Here is a 26,073-nt window from a genome sequence, read left to right as displayed (position 1 = left end):
AAGGATGGTTTAAAAAAGTACAACCTATTTTTATTTTGTCCCACCTACTGCAATCATGATAATTTAACAAAATTAATAATTTGTGAAAACATTTCGAAGTACGTAGTTGCCGAATATCGGCGTAAATAGAAAATAATTTGAAGCCCCTGAAAAAAGTTTGGCAGCAGCCTATTACGAGTTAAAGATAATTGTTTTCTAACTGATATTTTACGAAAAGTTCGACAGAAGTTTGTAAGTGTTCGTTTATTGCGAATTGAGAAATACTTCGATCAGCATTACGTCATAGTAAAACTGTAAGTAAGTGTAAGTGGCTACAATAGTATTTTGTATTTTCATTGGTCATATTCCAACTCCGAAAACATTTTTTACGTCGTAATTAATAACGTCCGGGATCGAGACAACTGGCGTTTACTCGTGTCGGAGGCCAAGACTCATTTTGGGTTGCTGCGCCGTTTAGTGTATAATGTAATTAATAACGTAACTATAAGCTGATCATAGAGTCAAAACAAGCTAACTCTGCATGGCATTTGCAGTGGCAATGTCATCAATAATGTCATATTTCTATGTAAACTCACTTGCAAAGTGCAGTAATAAGTACCTATGCCTTAATTAAATACTTTAACTATGTTAATGCGATACCTATAGTTAGTCTTATCCACGCTGATAAACGTTAAAATCGAAATCATTCATTTACTGGGAAAAGGTATCAGCAGGAGTTGAGGTGAATGATTACACACACAGCGTAAGTACTAAACGCAAAACATTAAATGAATGAATGAGTGAATGTGACTTACGCGCACGATATTCAGCTAAAAAAATAAAATAAAGCTTGAAAAAATTTTTTGGTCCATCTTGCAGTTGGCGGTTTAACTTACTATCGGTACGAACAAAAACCAAGACCTAATTTCAAAATCTCGCTGTTATTATTATTACTAGAGAGCGGATTTTAAGTAGCGATCTCAAAATTAATATGGATATGACTGGTATATTTTTATTATTTTTCTACACACAAAAATAATGTAACTTATCGGACCAAAAAAGTAAAAAAAAATTTGGAAGCTTTTGTAAATATTGGGGAAAAATTATGATGATAATAAATAAAAAGTTAATAAAAAGGTAATAGTCATATCCATATTAATATTGAGATCGCTACTTCAAATCCGCTCTAGTTATTACATGATTTTGTTGTTGTGTGCGTGACTTCAACTCTAGTGTCTATACCTACAGTTCAAGCTCAACACACGAACACAAGAAGTTTTTGCCGCAGCTGTATTCTGATGAACAATAGCTCTGTAGGAATTGTTCGGAATCAGGCCTCGGATTAGCCCTTCACAATTAAAGCTTTCGCCGTCTGACGTTTAAAATGTAAGCTTACACCGCTTACTAGTTTCATGGAGTTGTTGAAAAATCATACATCGGCGGAGCGATATGGCAAAAGGTGGCACAGTTACTTTTTATAGAACAACGTTTCAAAGTGTTCCTACTACATTAGGTAACTATGTTTTACTCAAACCGTATTATGATATGACCCTTGCACCAACTCAATCTTTTGGTTTAACCCATGGTTGACTGGTAGAAAATGCCTCCTGGCATTAAGTCCGCCATTTATACTTTCATGTATCGTCCAATAATGTTTAAATAAATAAACTTAGCTTTAAGTTCAACGGTACATAATACATCATTCTGCAGGTTATTGACATAGCTGCCGGCACCACAGAATAAATAATAGTACTAGAAAGGAAACTTTCTACAAAACCGAAGTTTGACAGCGGTTCAGGGTCGAATCATGCTGTCCCTTTCTAATATTTCTAATATATGGCACTATCCCTTTCGACTATTTAGGGTTGTCAAAATTCAAGTCATTATTTTATCTGTGGTCGTGCACTCAAAGGGACGTCAAGTTGTACCAACCCTAATAATTGCTCGGAGCAATGCTGAGCCGAACGGAGCCGAGTTTGCCCGAAGCGAGGAGTTCCGCACCCCTGCCAGCACGTGTTACGTCCCTGACAAAGTAGACCTTTTTGTGAAATGTCTCAGACTCGGAGGCAACGTAAGCCCACCGCATTCAGAAGGCCCCCAACTCAAGATGTTTTGGTAAACCGTCCGATTAGTGCTGGTTCGCCTTCCTTCAATGGGATTTCATGCTTGTCCGTACCTCTTTATTCGTAATTGATACTAAACATTTTGATGTCTTTATAATTGGGACCCATATTTCTCGAACAGAAAAAGTTTAGAAAAGTTTTTTTGAGTTCAAGTTGAGTCGAAATGAGTATTAGTCCTTGAACTGTTTTCGCGAACGATTTTTGTTATGTGTAAAGTTTTCAATTCCACTAAACTTCGTCTAAGGCTTCTAAGATAACTTAATTTTCGCTAACTTTGTAGTAACAAACGCCACGTGAACGCCCGTGAACGTCATGTTTTCATTAGGAATTAGATGTTAATGGTGGGACTTCCACACTTTGTGGCTTGCCAAGATTGACTACATATGTATTATTCATCATCATCATCATTTTAGCCTTCAGTGGCCCACTGCTGGGCAGAGGCCTCTCTTCGTGTACGCCACTTATCCCGGTCCTGCACCGGTATCATGGTCGCGTTTTTGTCACTTGTCATATCATGCGTCACTTTCGCACTTACGTACTTGTTAGAGCGTGACAGGTATGGTGACAAATGATAGATAGCCGTCCATCTTAGCCCCGCTGGGCTAGTCTCATCCAAAAGTGCCCCGCGATTTTTCGAATGTCATTATTGGATCTGCATTAAACTGGAATGCATGAAGCATCTTTACATGACAGCATTTTTTATATTCTTGTTAAGTACAGTCGAGTTCATAAATATGTATACACTTTTTGATCTTATTGGAATTGATGAAGGTGCAGAAATGTATACATACTTATGAAGTCGACTGCACTTCTATTTCCTTTGAAGAAACAAAAGAAATCCAGAACAATATAGCAAACATGGCAAAAATATACACGAGTTAAGATATAATCAACGTAGTTTCAACGAGAACCGCAGTGTAAACAAAGGCACACGTAAAATTTACAGCCGCATAAAGGCGAGCCCACACCGCCGCTAATAAACGCGAGTCCGCACCGACGCTTTGGCGACAGACACGCCGATCCGCCATTAACACGTCCATAAACTCCTGCGCCGCCGCTGTAAATACTAAGCCGGGTCTATACAGACCAGATGGGGTCTGGCTAGATACCTATAGTTTGGAAAAGGTCAATCTTTTTCTTACTAATACTAAATTACTGCCTTGGATGGCCTCCTAGAGGCCGTGAGTTCAAGTCTCACCGAAGTCAGTAATTTTTCCATTTTTAAATTTGTTCTAAGCTTAATAGCATCGTTCGCAGACGTTTCTGCTTGTTAAAAAATTTGCCGTCTAGAAGTTTATTTGCTGAATAAATTTTTGAAATAACACGTCGCAGCACTTTGCTAGGGGTGAAGTTGGTATAGACCCGGTAATGAAAGTCTAAACCACAGATTGATTTGGGATTGTCAGCTTTTATAGTTTCTGCATTGAACCCTAATTAGATGACGATTTTATGCGCGTTGTAAAATTAAACTAAAAAGGTTGATTTATACTTGAGGATTATTAACTTCGTTTTCTAATTAAATACATCATTTTATTTTCTTAAAATACACCTTGGTAGAAACACAAGCAGATCAGTTAAAGCGAAATCAGAACCCTCGTGCATAGAAATAGATACCTAAGGAAGTAAGTTTTAATGAAAAGGTCAGCAAAAAAAAACGATTTATTTAGTATAATAAGTAGCACTAGCACTGTTTCACTTTTGATAGAGAATGACAAAAAAGATGACAAAACAGCGGCATACTTTATAAACTAAAATAGATATCATACACCAGAGAAAAAGTGACAAAGTCCACCGGTTACCGAAGCGGGGAATTTCCGCCTCGGCCACCGGTGGACTTGGTCACTTTTTCTTTGGTAGGAATGATAGGAATGATATCTATTTCAGTTTGTAATTTATATAGTATGTAAATACATTATGTATTTATTACTATTTGTATAGTAGTGTGACTACTTAAAAAAAACAAATCAAAATATTTCATAAAAATAAGTTGATTTGTTCCCCAGTTGGAGCGGCATACTTTCTCCAATGTATGAGATCAGTAATGATGCAGGGTATAAAAGCCGCTGCATGAATATATTGAATATCTAACCTAACCTAACAACATTGTTACAGTTTGATATGATATGGTTCACTTTGTGTACTTTCTTCGTCGACACCGGAATAAACATTTTGTACATCATCATCCATTCCATTTGTGTTGAAAATTTCCTACAACACACAATGTAAGTACTTAGGAACCTACTTACAAAACGCAAACAAAAACAAAACTATCCGAAGTTTACGCAACTTGACGTACTAATAGAGTTCAAGTCATATCAATTATTTAAAGGGCTTGATTAAGTAATCAAAACTAATAATTTAATCGTTAGATACAGCTATTCGTCGCCGCTAAGGTTTTTATCGTTATCTCAAATTGTCACGGTACTTCTATGATATAAATAGTCGACAGTCGAGTCGTTTAAAAAAACGTCTATCATTGGTTTTTACTTTTTACACTTAACTTTGTCTTGCTTTTTAATCATGTATTGTGTTGATAAATATTACGATATTAGTTTTCACCTCACTTTAGAATTTAGCATGTCTGGGTCGAATGTCTGAAAGTTACAGTTACAAGTTTACAAGTCGAAACTGTCAACACCGGTGAAAAGGCTTCTCAGCATTGGCCAAGCAAGTGTCAATCGCATTAATGTTGCCAGTTTACACCTGTGAACCCGTGTAGTTGTAATTTTACAAAATGGGGCCTTGACGTTGTCGAAAAAAAATATAATTATGATTTCATAGCTACATTACAGATTCAGTGGAAACGCTGATATAAAAGTTACGTAGGCAAAATACGACTTGCATAAACGATTACGTAAAACTATGATTAATATGTCTTTGTTATCGTATAATCGGGACTATAAATTGTACAAATAGCATCAAATACAGTAATTAAACTTGCATAGCCAGAAAACATCTGCTATTATCATAGTAAACGCTATCGGAAGACATAAAAATTAATAGCCCTCTGAAAGCTAAACAAAAACGCATCGCCCTGTACCAAGTCAGCTGTTGTCAAAATTCTACGCATACCTCGCGGCGACGTCGTTATTTCAATTACCCCTCGTCAAAGACAAAAGACCTGACACGAAAGAAATAAAAAAAGAAACAAACGCGCATCGGAAAGAAGAAAAAAACAATCGCCTTATCTATGATTGGATCGCGGTCGTGTAAATGCGCTCAAGTGTATTATGTTTAAAGGGCCGCTTTCTTCAGTAGCGTTTTTGAAATCGAAGCTGGGCTTTGCCTTTTTTCGTTATAGCCAATCGGCATGGGTCCTCGGGTGGGCCGCGGATTTCTAATTAAGTTTTTGGACTTTAATTACTGGCGTACGTGCTCGAAATTTTGTGTTGGACTTCAAATTGCACTTTGACAACGTTCAAGGAGATAATGGGACTCGCATTGGGCTGTGATATCATTTGTTCAGCTTGAGAAGACTCCCGAAATGTCCGTAACCGTCTCGAGCAAGCCTGCGTCTTATCAAAAACATATTATAAATTAGAATAAGTATTGTCGTGACGTTCAAATAATTTTTCACTGTATTGGAACCCTCTACATACGATAAACTTCAACACAAACAAAAAAAAAACAGATTAAAAGTAGTAGTCTAAAACTCCCAATTTGTAACGGCGCCGTTGAAAGCGCCGATCTATCGGCATTGAAGTAAAGATTCGAGTTGATGGGTGCCCAAAGTAAATAGCCATAATAACCGTAAAAGGCACAATGCTCCCCCGCTGGCCGTCGACAGGGGTCCTACCCACGAACCTCTTTTTAATTATAATATCACCCACATTATAAACTTTTTGCTCCGACTGCTACTTTTTGGGACGTTTTTTGCAGTTTTGACATCAGCCCCATTATTTAGAATCTCGAGGTTTTGTAGATCGAAACAGTAATGACAATGCGTTACACAATACAAAAGCGGGGGTTTTGGTGTCGGCGTAATCTTTATGGGTTGTGGAATACATGGACCACATGATTGAAGTACAGGCAAAGATAAAAATCTACACTACTATAACCTTAACCTTTCGTATGCGCATGTCAAGCAATCGTGACAACTTCACGTTTAAGTTGAATATATATGGAGCAGATCTGCTCCTAAGCATCATCTTCCTCGCGTTGTCCCGGCATTTTGCCACGGCTCATGGGAGCCTGGGGTCCGCTTGGCAACTAATCCCAAGAATTGGCGTAGGCACTAGTTTTCTAATATCTGCTCCTAAGCATACGAAAGGTTAATTCATCTTCATCCTTATCGTTACATCAAGAGAGGCTTAACTAAGTGAGAATCGTTTGTGGAATACGGCAATCGCTTTAATAATGTATGATCACGTGAATTTATGTTCGCATCTGTCATCCCGGTACATTTTTACTCTTTGATTGGCGCCAGAATGGTGCGTGAAAATTTTTCCTCGGCACACAACATTAAATATCTTTTTTTCCGAGGTTTTGTGGAATCTTGAGTGGACGCCGGGGTGTTCTGAAGATACATACCGGGGTAATTAATAAGATGATGTGTTTAGTTCATAAGTATATAAAAGCATTTTAGATAATCAGGTGGGAACAGGGGCTCTACAAACACACGATCACACGATTGAGAATACAATTCGTAGAATTTTCATCTCTTAAGTTGGAACTGACGGACTACGCAATCGTTGTGCAGCTCTACTTAATAAGCCCATCTGGAAGGATTTTCTTAATTTTCATAGATTGTACGATAACTCCTGGAGTATTTTTATCTTTGCCTTAACCAAAAACATATATCTAAAAAAATTGTACAATAAATTACTGCTTAAAAGAATATCACCAACACCAAAACCTCTAAGAAAAGTCGGTACTCACGAATCCGTGTTTGTCACTAATGTTGTTGGTCAACTTCAGCTTGTGGAAGGAGACAACTTTCTGCATCCATTGCTCGCCCGTTGACGGCGAGTCAGGGTGGATGTACATCCTCTTCGGCATCTCGGGGTCCGCCTTGCCGGCGACCATCCATCGGCTCCGGGAACAGAGAGAGAAGATACAGAACCCCCTTAGTCAGTGAGGGAGAGATAACTCCCCTTATTTATAAAACAGAAGTCTGATTGAGGAAATTCAATGCCAAAGCAACATAAAGAGACAAATGAAATTAAAGTAAAGTAAGTACGTGTACGACGTTTATGAATAAGGGCACGGAAATTATAAAGTAGGACAGCTTTTCATACTTAATGTAGAAAACTGACTGATTTCTAAACGCGATTAAACAAAGTTGTTTTAATTAAATACTTTATGAGGGGACTATTTATGAGCATGCTCAAGACAGGTGGTCGGTTATAATTATAGTTTACATTTCAACAACATTAAAAGCTATAGTTAATTCTATGCAAGTATTGAAGCATGAAAATCGAGACTTCGAGAATCGAGAAAAAACGGCGAACACCGCATGCATGGACAAGTTTTTATTTTATTGTTGAAAAAAAAAAAACTGCATAATTGACACGCAATGTGCTCTAAGAACCCCCATAATGCGGTTATTAAATGGCAATAAAAAAGCAACTAACTAGTATAATGGTATAACAATAAACAATGCATGAATCACAATGTGAGTGAAAAGAGATCTGCGGAACAAAAAATGTACAAAACCAAAGCAAGTTTGCGGTGTGAAGCAGCAAATTACTGAATGGAGAGTAAATCTTAAGAAGATAAGGGTCAGAATTGGGGTGCGTAGAGCTTCAAGCGCGAACTTCCTTTGGCTTAATGGGCAACCTTGTTTAAGAATCAATGAGCGGTTTTTGGAAGGTTCTCCCTCGGAGCCGCGGGCTAAGGAAAGGGACATAATGTTTAGCAAAGCGCAGATCCCCTATCGGTTCACATCAGTATACATAAATACGCATGCTTCTTGCCTTTTGTTTTCAATATCACGAATTACATTAAAATAAGATCAGCTACCGACACAATCGCTACCAGTAAACTCTTATTTTAATTTAATTCCTTCAGTTTATTTATACCTGTTGTGGAATTTGTATCTGCAATCGTCGGCAGCTACGATGTCCATTAGCAAAATGTACTTTGCTTTTTTATCAAGACCAGAAACGCGAACTTTGTAGGCAGGAAACATACGTCTGCAAGCAATACGAGAGAAAAACATGGATTGGGACTCGTTCTTTGCGACAACGATTTGACATCACGTCGAATGTGTGACATGCCGCCGGACTAGTTTCACTTTTTACTTCCTTTTAGTGGCGAGAAACGACTGCCTTAGCTTATGGTCCCACCCGTCCTAATTACGCTGCATTGTAACCGAGTATCCTATATGGTTTGCGCTCTAGTTAAGCTGAAAAGGTTTAAAGGTGAAGAACAAAGCGCAATTCGTCCTATATTTGGAGTTTTCACGAATCAATGCGAGGTCTAATCAGCGGCGCGGCGCAATGAGGTGTCACCGAGTATTCGTTCGCTACAGATAAAAAGGCCGTGTTTCCGCCACAGACGACCAAAAATGGCGAGGTACGCGCCCATTGTGCGATTTTATGCCGTCGTGGAACATCGTGACCACCAGACGTGAGTAAATGCGGTGTTAAACGAAAACCCAGTAACTCAAAACACGCCTTCCAAACACCGTCTAGCAAAAAACTTGTCCCCTGACATATCGAACGGAGTTCGGAAACGAACGGCCCGATGGTAATGGCGAGTTAATCGATGAGCCTCACAGATTTCGAGTAATTTATGACAGTATTAGCAGAGTTAGGCAGCTGGAGGCTTTTGTCGGCTTCGATATCGGTTTACGGCTGAATCACAGTCGTATAGCCGGCCGGAATGCTCGGGTCGTATTAATTAACGGATATTAAATCTGAGTTTATCGGCCAAATCTCGACTTGCCAAACCCGCGTGTCGGCGGTTTTGATATTGGCCGTCGATCACTGACGTAAAGCGGACGAGTCGTTCTTATCTCCTCTTGTCATCGGGAATTAAACAATGTACACGATCATTTACGATAATTATCGATCTCCGGCGCTTGGGTACACGTCCGCAGTTGCATCCTCACGTAGCTGACCCGGAAGGTAGATCTCTATTTTTTTCCTAACGAGATCTCCCGACCAGATTGTCGCCGCATTTAGTTCCAATTTAATTTAGTAGAACACAACGAGTCGCGTCGGTATTTCTCACCTCTGGTGTCGGCCGGTTCGCTTTTTACTCCACCGCCGCGGTGTTTGAGACAAAGATATTTTAATGATATTACCCATCTGATGCGAGTTGAATCCTTAATCGTCGGGCGATTTGGATCGTACACTTGTCCGACATGTCGTTGCCCTTAAAATTAAGCGTGCTTCGTATCAAATAGTTTGTCCACAATTAAAAAACGGTGATTAAGTGTTGCGTGCCGTGGGGACCAGAAGCTAAGCTGATAAAGTGTTTGCAAGTTTCCAATCGACGTGAATGTCAAATAGCTCCGAGAAACTGGTGTAGCAACGCCAGGTTCTCGGTGGCGTTGTTTGGTGGGCGGGGTGAAGACGTGATGGTACAGGCAATGGATGACCAGGCAAGCTACCTGTTGTGGAACTTATATCTGTAGTCGTCAGCGGCGACGATGTCCAACAGGAGGATGTATTTGGCCTTCGCGTCCAATCCGGATACGCGGAACTTCATTTGAGGGAACATTTGTCTGTAAATCGGAAATGGTCCCTGTAGAATCGATGCTTTGAACCAATGTGTTGGTTAAATATTGAGAAGTAACTACGTGAACATTGATTCAAAATTTACTTCTGCGGTAAATACATACTTATCCTAATTACACAGAATTAATACATAATATTAAAAAAAACCCTTGTTGCTCGTTGATTCATTTCTGAGTGATGTGTGATATTGCAAATGAAGGAAGAAGGCATTGTTTTATGATATATAAGTACGAGTACCTACGTATGTTACGGACCTATGTTTTAGTTTTGGCTTATTATTTTGTTTACATTTGTTTTTTTTTACATATTTCAAAACGAAAATACATGCAGCTGAAAGCGAGTCAAGTGACTATAACCTTCAAACGACACAGAAACTTGAAAAACATGGCCAAGAAGCATCAGCTATGTAAACTGTCTCGTGCAAATGCAAAACCAACTGCTTTTTGCGGTAAAAGCGTGCGAGAGTGCAATCTGTCATGTCATCGGGCGTTGCACAAGGCACGAGGTTATGCCACTAACTCTTGCTTGTACGATATTAATTGCTACATATTTAGTTAGTTAAGCATTGTTTGTAGAACCATTTGTTTGTTTACTTAGACTGAGTTGTGTACAATTTGCTCAATAGTTATTAGTGACAACTAAGGATTACATTTGTTTTAATCATTAGTTCATCATTGAAAGCATATGCATAAGCATAGTCTATTACTTTATAACTATACCTATATCTGTTGGAGTTACGAAGGATTCCTTTGTCATTTATAATGTTGAATGAATCTACATTTAACGACATCAATGCAATCTAAGCATTTGCGTGTGTGTCACGTAAGCGACACATAACACCAACATTCGATACAGTTAGCATCAGAAGTAGCGGATCAGACTAAGCGTCATTCTCTAATAGCTTAACAATAATTGTTATGAAATAAAACTATGAAAACGGATTATATCGCGTATATTGAATTTATAATACATCCCGACGTTTCGAACTCTTTACAGCGTTCGTGGTCAACGGGTGACACCCGACGGGTGATACGCGATATAATCCGTTTTCATAGTTTTATTTCATGAGTAACTATCGCGGTAACCGAAGACAATATTAATAATTGTTATGTTTTTATATATATGCAAAGCAATTAGACTTTTACAGATTCATTTGAACTCGAACTGTAAAAATTTATCTCTATTTGAAAAAGTACTTATTCCAAAGAGCAGACACTTTTGGCGCGTTGTTTCATCCGCTCCTAATGGCAGCATCATACATACTGTACCAGCAGTTTCTTCATCGATAACATTTAAAACTTTCGCGTTTTGAACACATATTAAATCACATTTACAATCGGGTTAATTTGCGATAGACCCGAATGTGATTTAATGTGAGTTCCTTGATCGTCGTTAGTTTCGTATTCTACCATAATTCCTTCTAAAGATCAGTAATGACAGTAAGCATTTTAAATACCTGGCTAACAAAATCGTTACACACACACCAAATTTAGTTTATACCCTGCCTATTTATCACGTCATCTAGCTTAAGTCAACAAATAGTTTTGTATGCCTGGCCCGTACTTCGAGACACGACATCCATCAGCGACCGTCCGTCGTCACGTAGGCGCCATAAATAAGATGCCTAATGAGCCTTAAGGCTCAAGAAGTCAAGACCTGTGTAAAAATGGCACTTAAAAAGTTGAATCTGCGTTTATTTATTTAATTAAACTTTATTGTACAAAATACCGAAATATATTATGAACGGCGGACTAAATATCATGTTTATTAATTTGTTCTCGGCAGCCGTATGCAATTTTTCGAGACATGCTAGCTTTTTATTAAAATTTTCATTCAGTTTATTTTCAAGAACGCTGTGAAGGCAAAGGATTTAACTGCCAACATATGTTTTGTACCAAAAAATATTATCTTTCTCCCATTTACTGATAAAATCATTGTAATGTTTGCCTATCTGTAGCACCTGATTTGTTATGTGTAATAACAAAAGTTTTGAATAAAAACCTAATACCTATGGAAGCAAATAAAAAGAGAAAAATATAACTAGATAAGCAGAATCTCTAAGGTTAACAATTCTGACTTATTAAAATTTAAATTAACGTGCACACTTACTTAACAGTGTTAAGTATATAAGTATATATTACCCCTGGGAAAATCTAGTCGCCTTAAAGCCTTCTGTTGACAGGTCATTGACATCTCATCTCGAATTCAAAGCGACTAGGCGTCAATGATTTTTACGCGTTTTATGCTTTTATAATACCATTAGTGTAGCTTTTATAGATGCCTATAAAAGCCGATTTATTTGTATAACATTAGCACGATCCGAATTTGTTTTTATGAGCTTGAAATTCTGGTTACCACCGTGGTGATTTAAATTAGGTTTTTATTGTATTGAATCAAAACGCGTGAGAATATCTTGATACCCAGTAATAAATAGTGACTTATTATTTTATATGATATGATTTTATAAAAAACTTTTAAATAAGTCACTTTATTCAGTGCTTTATGCGATAGGCCTACGAAAACCATAAACTGGAAAACATATTTTATACCGCTTAGCGGTCTAATGTCTGGACAAACTTTAATGTTCCCAGTTTTAAATAAGGTCAAGTATGGCTGCGAGATAACTGTGGCTGGCCTTCACGTTGGGGCCTATTTACACCTTGATAAGTTTTTCTTTTTCTTCCTCGTTTCCTCATTGCTGAGTATTGCGACCACTTTGTGGCAGTTTGATTTGTCTCCATTTTGTGCCACTAACCGCATGTAGCTGGTACTAAATGTATGAACCCGTAATAAATACCTACTAATCCATGTGTAAACATGTAAGGGCCACTTAACCGTATTAACCGTGAAACGCAGTAACAAAGAAGTCAATTTTGTATTTCCTTTAATGAATTCCAACAATTAACTACACCCATTTTCCACACCAAGTTACCCGTTTCAATTGTTCTTTCTAACATATTTATTTGTTTATTTGCAATAAAACTGCGCCAACACAAGCCTCACTGCGTCCTTGGTTAACATTGAAACACTGTGCCAAATAAAGAGTCCATGTATAGCCAAATCTTAACAGACATACGTCTGTTCGTAGTTAACGTATCAAGCCACAACCGCAAGGTGTCACTGTAACATGAATAAGATGATAAATTAATACATACATCGACATGACATATGCCAACTTAAGTTGATACCTGACATATGAACGGGTTGCATGTAAATGTCAGCCGTGTAGGGGCTTTTTGACATTGGACGACACGTATTTAAAGTTTCAACTTGCATATGTTACTTATTTACACTAGAACATAAGAACAATTAAATAGTATTTTACATCGTTTTACTAGTCTACCTTTTGATTATTATGTCAGTGTCCCAACACAGAATTTAATTTGCAGTCGAGCTTTTCTATGAGAGACAATATAGCAGACAGGTCTTTAAACATATCCTAGCTCTGGTTTCCAAGGATAACGGTGCCGTCTCCATACAAAGTTCAACACCATCCATATTTAGCCGTATAATTTTGTATGGAGACGGCCGCTATATGACGGAACCGCTATCCTAGGAGCATAGAGCTTAATTAGTAAGCCGGTGAGAATAAAGCTGAGGGCCTACCGCGAACCACGTTCGACGTGTTGCCTCCCTGTCACACTTACGTACGAATTTACAAGTGCAACAGAGGCAACACGTCGAACGTGGTTCGCGGTATGCCCCCTGTACAGTCGCCTCACATTTCTGAGACTGCGTTGTAGGCAAATCGCTCGACCTGTTTACACACGCACCGCTACATCACGCAGAGTTAGTAAACCGTGCGAAAACGCATTACCTTCTGTTCTACGCCTTAGAGCGATTTCACGTTGTCCGATCCGATACCGATATCGGATTCTTCCACATCCGAATGTCGGAAACGATTACAAAGAATCAATAAGTCTTAATTTAAGTTTTTTTATTTTAATTAAGTATTGTTTCTTATTCAAAAGCGTTAATACAAAAATAAAAGGACTTGATGCTATAGGTAATTTTCTAAAGGGGCCCACTGATTATCTGTCCGCCGGACGATATCAGCCTGTCAGTTAGAACAAAAATTTGACAGTTCCGAACAACGGACAGGCCGATATCGTCCGGCGGACTGGTAATTAGTGGGCCCCTTAACAGCTGTTTTACTCCAAAGGCCATCCGACTTCCGATATCGGATTGGACAATGTGAAAACGCTCTTATAGGTAATCTTTTTTATGTTTAGTTATGTAAATCACAAAATTGCTTAACAATTGCACACACAAGCTACTTAACCGCGTGACCGCGCTGAATGCCACGCAGTGCTTTGCTCCATATGTGGTTTTCCATTAGAAAAGGGTCCTTATGCTTCATGTACTTACAATAAGGATCTTTCTATCAGAATTTATGTTCCAATTTCAGATGTAATTTCGATTTCCTTATGTGGTGGAAACAGTGGATAGCCACATATGTATCATAATAATCATAATATTCATAAATTATACAGACTAGAAGGCATCAATCAAAAGACAGTGCTTGCTTTACAAATCGTTTAAGCTGAAGGCGCCTTTGTCAGGACTAACGACTTGATAACACTATCAGCTCAGAAGAAGGTCTCATATAAACCAGTTATAAGTAATAAGTGAAAAAGACTATTTTGTATTGTTGAAAAGGAACTGTTCGTAGCTTTCTGTTTGGAAATATTTCAGTTGGGCGATTTGTAATTTGTACCTATTAGAAATTTCCATTCCAATAGCGACTTTGCTATCTAATCTAGGCTAGATACACAAATTGATTTAAGAATGCTCATAAGATGTTGGTCAAGAAATAAGTATGTAATGATTATATGTACGATGAAGAGTGGTCTGATTACGCGTCTTTATATGCGATTGTTTTGTCTGGGTATGATTATTGCTGGTAATTAACTTTAATTACTCAATGAACAGTCAGTGACAGGCTAACTGTTCTGTTAGATTTATGACTATGGTTTTAAAAATATTCGAATATATTTACGAGTAAGTAATATTTGAGTTCCTATTTAAATAGGCTTCAGGATATCGGGAAAAAGAGTCATTTTTATCGCAACTTAGTACAATAAAATACAGATCAGAGATTCATCGTCTTTTTCTTTATGGTATACTTTTATAAACTACCATAAAACCTGAATAAGTGCATTTTATGCAAAAAGAAGATACATTTTAGCTTGAGTCAGAGCTTAATTTATTTGTTCGGTTTGCGGAATCTTCCGAAGAATTCTTGTTGTTTAATGGGAGCTATATTTCTAGTTGAAGAACAAAGTTTAACAGTTTTAAGGTTTTAGTACGTTGGTTAGAAGGACTTAGTACTAAAGTAAAGGTAAGGTACATGTACAAAGTGTCAGTGACATCTAATTAAAAATGTAGAGATGTCACCTATTAGGCCTTAATTATCACAAATAACTAATAACGAACAGGCCTTTGAAAGTAAAATAATCTGATGTGATCTGAGCCTTTCTTAGGTATAAACTGGCCGAGGTATGTATATTATTTTTCTGATCGACGCGACGGAGCCGGAAAACGGCAACTTTGTTTAACGCAGCGTGCAGAAAGTTGACGCTTTCCGCACGGAGAACAGAAAAAATATTAAAGCATCCCCTTTTTTTAGAAATAGACAGTCAACGATCAAAAAACTATCCAAAGTGTAGGACTGTCACCAATTAGGTCTTAATTGGGGGGTCAAGGAGGAAATTCGTTAAGCGACGGGGGTGATTAAAGGGGGGAGGGGCGCATCTGCTCGCGGTGACGCATTCTTGCGGCTTCGGCGGGTAGCGCCCGGTTGTACAGTTCTTAAACGACGGTTAGGTTATCTGGTAGAGAAAATTGTTAAACACAACACTTTGTTGTGTGTTGGTTTTGTTGTTGTTGTTTCTGTGTTGTGTAATCTACACGAGAGTGGTTATTCTACATAGGTTGTAAGAGCTTTTAAACGATGGTTTAACCGTTGTTTTGGTAGGCAGAAGGTGTAAAATCTGAATGTTTTTTGAAAAATAAGTAAATGTTTGTTGAGTCGTCTTTGTGTGTTTGCTATTCATTTTATAATTGATTATTAGCACTCACTAATTTCATATTGTATCTAAACAAGATTTTCAAAAATGTAAGTTTATTCTTATTAACTACAAACTCCACCAACTATAAACACTGTTATAAAGTTTGTTAAAAAGTCTAAGCGTAAAACGCCTTAAATGTTTAGTCACATTTTGCAGCATAGCAGCATGCAACTAAATGTACTATTCTAGACAATTCATTGGCTGTAAAATTATACGAGTGTAGCACCTTATCTATCTACAAATTTTTAAGTTCATAGAAGTTTAATGACACCATGCACTCATATGTACAATTAGCAAATAGCAGTATAATAACAATGTTTTATGGTGTCCATTAAACTCTTTTGTTGTGTAGGTAATTTTGTGAGGAATCAGATTTTTTAAATGGGATTTCATAGTCAGAAGACTCAAAAGTCATTAATTAACGCTCATTTTAACCGCCAGTTAACTCCACGCCACCGGGCGTCAGTCATCGACACGGCTCGCCTTTCACACGAATCTCTATACCTAGCGTACCTAGTATATCCACGCCTAGCTTGCGAGCGTATTGAACTCACCAATCTAGATTTTTACACGTTAGAAGCCTTACTAATACGGGTATTAGATTTAAACGATTAGCAGGTTTTACTTGACTTATTTATTTATTCTTTATTGCACATAGGAAAACACATTGTACAAAAGACAAGATGAATGATATCTGAAGTGAAATATATGTCATATACAAAAGAAAAAGTGACCAAGGCCTCCAGTGCTCAAGGCTGGAATCGAACCAGCGTCCTCTCAATCGCGACAGATACCTTTTTTTTCGTTTATTACTTTTATTTCAGTTTATAATTTATAAAGTATATTGGTGTTTCTACCTAAAGTAACTCAAGTTAAAATATTTTCATTACAATAATTTAATTCGTGTCCTCATAGTATTGAATATCACTACATAGTATAAAATAAAGTCGCTTCCTGCTGTCTGGATGTTTGTCTGTCCCTATGTACGCTTAAATCTTTAAAACTACGCAACGGATTATAATGCGATTCTTTTTAATAGAGGGAGTGATTCAAGAGGAAGGTTTATATGTATAATATATCAGCATTGACAGCGGGGCGGGTCGCTATCATATATATTTTAAAGATGTTCATTAACTTCGTAGATTGATTTCTTTACGTCTAGTTATTTTATGTTGCTTCTTTTTTATTTTTTTATTGTGGCAAAAGCTTTGTTGATGAATTACGGTTGGTAATTGTATCTTGGAATAATTTACATAAGCACATAATAATTTCTGAGTTCAATACTTCCTATGACACTTGACATCATTCTGATTTTGGTCACACTTTTGGTATTTGACAGGCGATCTTGTATATTGTAGATCTGTGTCAAAAGTAGTACATTAATCAAATAAACAGTTACAAATAGATCATGGTGGTATCTCGCAACTATTGAGCAAATTTGCTATAATAAGAAAATTAACGTTACAGAGTGACGATAAAATTACGTTTCATACGTTCTCAAACAATCGCTAAACGTCTTTGTAATTAGGTATATGACTAGTTGCCACTTCTGTACCTCCCTTATACTACTTTATTAAGAAACAGACGATTTTGAAGCCTTGTACCACTGTGTAACATTGCATTTTTACTTGAACTTTTAATTAGAGCAGCACACTGAAAATTAAACCGTAAAACAAAGCACTAAAGTATATTTTTTAACGATGTATTACAATTCGCCGTTTTCTGCAAGAGTTTTCCGAAAATAGACTTTAGAGCGGACTAGATAAGGTTCATTTTAGATTGATAGAAACAAAACAATTGTGGACACTAAAAATGACCGGTCATTTTGCTAATAACACTTTAATTGAAGTGTAAGAGCAAAGGCCATAGTGTTCACACCGGCTTGCAAAACTGAATTGATGTTTGTTTGTATGAATTAGCGGTTATTAAGTGATTGTCACATCTAGTGTATGTATGTAACACGTTAGATTGCAGAGTAATTCGTAGTTTCAGTAAGGATATGGATATAAGTGATTATGAATTACAGTGCATATGTATGTATGCACATTGCACATACAGTATCTTCAATACGTCATAAGACTTTTATTGTGGCACTTTCACATTTTGTCACAAAAAATATGGTGCAGATCCATTAGTTTGGTCTCATTTATAAAACAGCAACCTCTTACAAATCTCTGTTATTTTTAGGGTTCATCCAAAGGGTAAAGGGACCCTATTACTAAGACCACTTGCCATCTGTCTGTCTGTCATCAGGCTGTATCTCATGAACCGTGATAGCTAGACAGTTAAAAGTTTCCGTGTTTTTTTCTTAGTATATGACATTTAGTCTCGTATTTCTTATGAAGCATTAGGGGGGGTCACGTGTTGATGATAAATATACTCAATACAGAACAATCATGAACCAACAAGCATGTCCGGTTTTATGTCATTTATAACAAACAGAAATGTCAGAATGACACAAACGATTACCAACGGTTTGTTAGATTTGACAAACATTTATGAATAACGAATACCTAAACATTTCAGTATCAACAGTTAAATAAAAATGACAATTCAACTGATTCGTAATTTACTACTTTTCATGTTTAATACTTTTTAAACTACTACGAAATCCTAAATAGAAACTCACAAAATACAAAGTTAACCAGAACAGGTGTATTAGTTAAAATTGTATCATTAACCTACCAAATCTCCCTCTAGACATGAAAGCGCTAGACGGATTTATGTTTAAACGAAAGCTCAAGAACTGGCTGATACTCGTAGATAAAGTATTTTATGATATCAATGATTTTTTTGCAAGTTAACAGACACCTATGTATATATAACGATGTAAGTACTTAAGTATAAGTTTCGTTTTAAGATAGGCAGATTGTCTACCATAATTGTACGCCCTAGCAGGCAACTGTTGATACTTATTATTTTTAATTACCACCTTTGTACGTACACAGTTATACAATAAAACATTATTCTATTCTATTCGGTGGTTGCGAGCGGCACAGGATCGGTCGGAGTGGCGAGCCTTGGGGGAGGCCTATGTCCAGCAGTGGACGTCTATCGGCTGACATGATGATGATGATTCTATTCAAAATAAAATTCTTTTCGAACCAACATGCCCTCATATATTTAATTTTTTTAGTTCCATTTCAACGACTGGAATTTTTATATGGCGGCTATAGGTGCATGAAGTTGATATTTAAGTCTCATAACTAAAACAACAACTACCATACTTAATAAAAAAATACAATAGTACATTGTAGAGCTCGAGGGAGAGGAGTGTTAGGGTCGGCAACGCGCATGTAACTCCTCTGGAGTTGCAGGCGTACATAGGCTACGGAGACTGCTTAACATCAGGCGGGCCGTATGCTTGATTGCCACCGACGTAGTATAAAAAAAAATTGTGCAACATGGGGCGTAAGTTTTGCAAACGAGAGTATAGTTAAATCGCGACGGCTTGCCGGAGCGATTTATAGACTCGAGTTTGCAATATTATGACGCCCCGAGTTACAATGTTTTTCATCACACCTGCGATACAAAAATTAAGTATAAAAACAAAAAACTGTTAATAATAATACTAGAAACTTCATAACTCTCTAGGGAAAACGCTTTTTCTATAGTTCCCGCTTAGCCTGCGTGCAATTCCACATTTACTGAGCGAGTGTGATGAAAATGTAATATTTACTCTCGCGTCGAATGGTCCCTATGAATGACAGTTCCTTCAAGTCTCATTTGGATGGGTTAATGAAAAAAATATATAGAAGAAATATGTTTATACCATATTTTAATAACTTAATAAGTTTAACAGCGGTTCAGGGACGAATCATGCTGTCCCTTCTAATACATGCCACTATCCCTTTATTTAGGGTTGTCAAAATTCTAGTCATTATATTATCTGTGGTCGTGCACGCAAACCACAACGCAAACGGACGTCAAGTTGTGTCAACCCTAATAATTGCTCGGAGCAATGCTGAGCCGAACGGAGCCGAGAATACCCGAAAGGAGGGGTTTCGCACCCCTGACGCAAGTGGTGTAGCCGCTTAAGTCGTTTTTGAATTAAGCGTCACTCTTAATTTTAAGAATGATATAAATTTATTATTTGAATGTGTTCTTAAGTCGTTTATCTACTGTGTTACGTTGCTAGCGATATAGGCGCGTGGGTATGTCAGATTGAGAACGGTTGATTTCGACGCGTTAGAATTTGAAATAGGAATTGTAAGTTATAGCCAGGATTTGAGAATAAACTTTGAAATGTTGTGTAGTTGTACTTGATCATGATCACAATGCAATATGCACTGTTTACCTACAGTTAAAGTGTTTTCCGTAGTCAAAGTAAATCAAAATGTATGTACCTCTTACCTCTGTAACTCTTACAAATCAAAATAAGTAGGTAGGTTACATAATTAAAAAAGATGGTACACTTTAAAAAAGATGTTCTTGCTGAATTTTCCTGAATAGCCTTTTCATGGTAATATAATAAATTATCAGGAAAAAAGTTTTTGGATCCCTAATCGATTTTTAAAGAGCTATGCTAGTTAGAATGTAGGTCATAGCTAATATTAAGAGTTTTAGTAGTAATAGTAATCACTTTATTATACACAACAGGTTATATGTATACAACATATTACTGTGTATTTTAACCAAAACTGATGTCGCTTCCAGTGCTCTACTTCCAAGTACATAACTTCATACGTCCTACGCTCTACCGTATTTTAGAGCCACGTAGAGTAATGTAGAGCCGCGATCGACTATAAAGATAACCACGAATTCCGCTACCGGACACCATCTAACTAATTAATAAAAAGTAATAAAGGAATTTAAAAACGACACGTGCTCAAAGAAAACAAATTCAGATAGCAATTATATTTTTACAGTAAATAATGTTTTTAGTTTTGTATCATCGATAAATAAATTTTTCTCAAACATGCGTGGAAAAAATGTTATTAGGTAACTTCGTTGCGGGAACACTAGCGACAAACGCCGGCAATGGTTATTTTTACAAGTTTGCCGACCTAGGTCGAAAACTACTTAAAAACTAGGACTTAAAGCTCTTTCTAACTACAACAGATATATCCATGTAAAAATACCTACTAAATGTAAAAATAGTATCAAATTGAAAGCCTTCATGTCCCCCAATGGCACTGTAAAATACTCCACACGAAATCTAGGTTACCCTACTAACTCACAAAATACACCCGGCAACAGCAGTCCTCACAGCAGAATTGTGCTTTTGTTGCCGACTGTAGTCAGAACAAAATGCGGCAGACACTTTAGGAGTGTCAAAAGTAGCACGGAATGCAATTTTGCTGCATTTTATAATTCTTTTGGCGTATAAAATGGTGGAACGAACTGTGACGGCAACAGCTTGTAGAAATAAGGTGATTTGTCGAGGGAAATTTTTTGTCGAGGTTTTCTTTATTTACGGTTTTAAAATATGTTAGTGGTATAGTGCGACATAAAAAAGTAGAAATTAAATAAAATGGAACTAAAAAATTTCCATAGGTACTAAATTGTTGCCAAGTTAAGCATTTTACAGCAGCAGTTACGGAGGAAGTGGCGCCCTCATTTATTTTCTACACTTTCTTGTCGGATTATAGTGTAAACATGTAATTGAGACTAGAAAGAATTGAATGAGTATTTATTGTGTTATGTGTCACTCTCGCACATACTTGTTCAAAAGTGAGAGCAACGATAACAGATGATAAAACACAGCCCAGCCAAGATAACAATCGTACAATGCGGTTCAAAATTGCAAAATAAATTCCATTCATAATTTCTCCATGCAATTTCGAACCTCACTGTACATCACTGAGTACCAAACCTATAGAGACGACATACCAAACAATGAAATTGTCGCAATCACAACCTGTACCACGCGACCAAAACGTCGCAAGCGCCGTAAAATTCATGGCGCTTACGTGTTTAGGTCGCGAGATTCACGCTCCGCTTCTATGGTTTGATGCCAAAACGGCAGCAACTCGTGGCGCAAAATACTGGTTCTCTGTGCCGGTTCTAGTATATGTTAGTAATAATAGTTCAATGTCGTACAAAGATAAAAGCCAAACGAAAGTAAGAATTTATCGGGATGACAGATGCTACAAAAAGTTACGTGACTACTCCCATTCATATATTTATGTTTCAATCTTCCGCTGGAAGGTAAACTATAAATCTTTAACACATTTACTAGCAAGTGCCACAAAATTATAAACTGAAATAAATGTCATATACTAAGAAATAGTGACCGAGGCCTCCAGTGCCCCAGGCTGGAATCGAACCAGCGTCCTCTGTTATCGCGTCAGGTGCCTGTGCCATTCGGCTACCGGGCCACGGCGCCATAGACCGAATTTTTTCCAAGTATATGCACTTCTTACTTATATTATGGCTTCTGGGCTTGTCTTGTGGCGCCCCTGGCCAAATATAATAAAAAAATTGTCTGGAAATAATTTTATTTGTTCTAATACTTCTAATTGCCACAAAACTCAAACCTCAAAAGAGATAAGAATGAGCACCTAACACTGTCATCTTCAATAACCAATGAGTTTAAGGTCAAAGTCGTAAAACAAAACTACACAAAAAAAAAACACTAAAGTATCAGCGTTAAGTAAAAGGCACCGCTTTCGTAATAGCATAGCCCTAACGTGATTTACGAAGGTTAAAACTAAATATAAATAGCTATTAACCAAAATCCTTATCTAAGGTGGTCTGAGGTAGCGACAAAACAAAGGAAGCTGTTGAGTCAGCTTTTTAGTTTTTGAAAATTTATGGCAGTTTTTTGGCGAAATACACCTGCCGAAGTAGTGACAATTGCGAAGTGGTGTAGTTTGCTATAACATTCATCACAGCTTTTTTTACCTAGTAAAGTTAAATAGCTAATCAAGTGTTCAAAATCCCAGGTGTAGTCTGAATTTGGATGTTAATTGTCGGTGCAAAGCCCTTCTAATATTATAAATGCCTCTTCACGCTTTAACCGATTTCGATGAAATTTGGTAGTTTGAGATGAGATTTTATCAATCATTACCATCATTGCACGCATACGGAGTTACGGGCAGAAGCTATATTTTTTCATAACTCAGTTTTTTCTCCATAATTTAGAATCCCACTGTATCCGTCTATACTAGAGATAAGGAGAAACGTGACGTAAGCCCGCTCTCGGCGCCACCTTTGTCCGATCTAAACCCACAGACCCAAACCGTCATAACCCCCAATAACGAGCCAATGATATGGTCCTTTTGTGAAAATAGAACCCATAACCCATATCACCTACTTATCGCTGCTGCGTACGTCTAATTGGATAATCGTATAGCTATGTGATGAGTTTTTGATAAATGAAATATTTCGGTACCGTAATACCACCCAAGTAGGTATACATTGCAAGTAAATGTGTTTTGTACTGAAGTGTTTTTAGTAATTTTAATTTTCTAGCCTCCTAAGGCCCGAGAAAAAAACCCAAAATTTGCCAGTGAAATTTGACCTATTAGAAAAATGGTGTATCTTTCTTTATTTGAAAACTTTACTAAACAAACAAAAGAAATGCAACTTTATTCCATTTTAATGATTAAAATTTCATCAAACTTAGTACTACATATGCGTAGGACCTTGATCCATATTCTGAAAAACTTTCGCCTCGTTCATTATTAGGGTAAAATAAGGGGACTTTAACAATCGTTAAAGAAACCTTAAGAGCAAATTTTAATCAAATGTGGCAAGTCGATTGTAAACAAATTAATTTTAATAGGTAACCCAAATAAGTATTAGGAGAATTAGAAGCGAAAGGCATATAAACCGTAAAACCACCCAACTATAGTCTAGTTGCTATTTGAAAAAAAAAAAACAGACAAATCCCAAAATAATATTTTTATTGATACTTAATATACTCTATTTGTGGACCATTTGTAGTACTGGATAGTTGGGTGGTATTACGGTATGTGTCAAGTCATAGCTACAAGTTCCCTATTTAACAATTCTCCAAACATCTGAACTTCAATCACTAGAATTGGTACAAAACATTCTAAATTCTCGCACGCCCAGTTCTTGCAATTAGCTAGGTAACTTCTCACGTAAATAGAACACGCATGTGTATCACCGCATTTTGACTAATTGTTTGAGTTCTAATTGTTCTAATTGATAGATTAGCTTTAGTGGATTTACGAAACTCCATACGTGAGGTGCATGATTAGATTCGTAAGTCAGTGATTACCGATTTGTATTCAGTTTAGTAGCAGTGTATCCTTTCTCTTTAGGTAAAACGGGGCATTTTGACTTGAAGTGAATTTGGTTACTAATGATTGATTTTCGAGAGATTTCGAGTCTTTGTTGAGAAACAATAATAACTCAGGAGCAAAGAAATGCCCTGACCGGGAATCCAACCCGGGACCTCCCGCTTCACAGGCAGGGTCACTACCCTACTAGACTAGGAGGCCGCTCGTCGGCTGAATACTACAATGAGTTTTTTTTATATGTACAGTCAACCGGGGTAAATAGGGACAAAACTTAAAATGTAATTAACCTGACAGTTTCACATTTTAACTTTTGTCCCTATTCACCCCAGCCATCCCTATTCACCCCGGTTGACGGTATTTTTTAACAACACAGTAGCCAGAAATCTTTAAACTTATCAAAACCATCTTTAATCGAACGAGTTAGCGTTTTGAATAATTATCCGCCCGCTATCGCCCGATCAGGGACATGACAACGACAAGATGTAACTGTCGACTTTTTGTCGCGGCCACTAATCGACACCTTGTCGGCTGAGACAACTGAATATAGGGTTGACAGATTTTTCAACGACTTCCAAAAATGTTTTTATTATTAATGCAACTTTGTGTTATTTAGTCAGAAGCAAACACAAAGGTAATCCGTCACATGCTTTTTCACTGCACAAATGTAATCCGGCTTCTGTTCCTCTTGCCACAGGCCTTGTTCTTTCAACCCCTTCATGATGCAGCAATTAAAATTTATTCTAAAACATCTCATAAACACATTTATTCATATTCTGATCGGATATAACATAAGTGGCACCAGTGACCGACAGGGAACCAGTAACCCGAAACTTCAATTTATAAATACCCAAGAATGGGTAGGGAACTGATCTCCGAATACGGCAACACTGTGCTGCGACTAGATAGTGCTGCCACATTAAGAAATCGGCTTCCTATCCTTATTTTCTTGGATAAAAATTGAAGTGTCGGACTACTGATTCCCTATCGGTCATGGTGCCACAACGTTCTTTTTGACGAAGTATAAAATCTAACGCTACTCTTTGACAGCTTGGCATTGTCGGATAAGGCATTTCGATTATTTGTTAATTCCTTCTGCTGTAAACATTAAAATATGTCAGTAATTATTTATTTTAATCATGTTTGTCAACCCTAAGGTAGCATCCGTTCCATCAAAAGTCCCGCTTTTGAGACTTTTGAGTATTTTTTACAAAACGATCTGATGACGTGTCTTATTGATGGCATTGTATTTCGACGTTTTCGACGTTTGATTAAAAAATATTTAATTTGATCGTATTTTGCAGCCCACGTTGGTATGTCACCGATTTTTAATACCGGCAGACAAAACTGGGCTTTCTACTGTTCAGAATAAGCTTGAAAAAGTATTGCAAAGGAGAATTCAGTTGTCGATATTATTGCTTTGACTTACATGATGTTTGAGGACAATAACATTTATGTTTAGGAGCTATTACGGCAATTTATAACCTGTTGAAGTTTGCAGTAATAGCATTTATGTCGGTAAAAACGCCTACGAGTGAGAAACGGTTTGGAAACCTGCAATAGTTTAAAGCAAGATTAAAGCAAGGTTAAATTTAGATTAAGGTACTAACATTGAAAATGAGTGCACCATTTCGCCGTTAAACGCAAGTTTGGCGAAACTTGTATAAGTTTAAAATGTGTTATACTTTTTTGAAAATAAATTAAAAAAAAAAAAAGTATAAAGTGCAAGTGTTATCTTTACGAGCGGTACGAGTAACAGAAAAATGGGAAAGCCTTTGCCCAGTGGGATAACCTGACTGCTATAGTTATTGGCCACTACATAGTAATTGAAGGGGGCTGGTTCAACAGAACTCGACTGGAAAGAGCTATAGCTATAGAATCGCGATAAATGGAGAATTCTTCTGCGAGCCCTATACAGGGTGATCAATCTAAATGGGTTAGTAGGGCGAAGTCCCACGTCAATTCTTGGGATTGGTTGCCAAGCGGACCCCAGGCTCCCATGAGC

At 37.2% G+C, this 26,073-nt stretch overlaps 1 protein-coding gene and 1 long non-coding RNA gene across 10 annotated transcripts in view; both read right to left on the bottom strand.

Moving 5' to 3' along the window:
- LOC134750164 (uncharacterized) overlaps positions 1-26,073 on the bottom strand; it is a 289,739-nt gene that overhangs the window by 79,205 nt on the left and 184,461 nt on the right. The gene's annotated exons all lie outside the window — the stretch shown is intronic.
- The window catches only part of LOC134750117 (optomotor-blind protein), a 128,944-nt gene that overhangs the window by 75,822 nt on the left and 27,049 nt on the right, over positions 1-26,073 (bottom strand). For 6 of the 9 annotated variants that reach the window (XR_010128544.1, XM_063685220.1, XM_063685221.1 and 3 more), the window contains exons 2-3: positions 9,661-9,774; positions 6,981-7,134 (exon numbers count right to left, since the gene is read on the bottom strand). Coding sequence is in view for 8 of the 9 variants with exons in the window: in XM_063685220.1 (XP_063541290.1) it covers positions 6,981-7,134; positions 9,661-9,774 (268 nt within the window). In the remaining variant the exon portion in view is untranslated. Of the gene's footprint in view, positions 1-6,980; positions 7,135-8,122; positions 8,237-9,660; positions 9,775-26,073 lie in introns of all 9 variants that reach the window. The other 3 variants (XM_063685223.1, XM_063685224.1, XM_063685217.1) reach the window with 1 other exon arrangement.

The sequence above is a fragment of the Cydia strobilella genome, chromosome 19, assembly GCF_947568885.1.
Source record: "Cydia strobilella chromosome 19, ilCydStro3.1, whole genome shotgun sequence".
NCBI lineage: Eukaryota > Metazoa > Arthropoda > Insecta > Lepidoptera > Tortricidae > Cydia > Cydia strobilella.
Note: the sequence above shows the minus strand (reverse complement) of the source record. Positions and strands in the feature narration are given on the sequence as shown.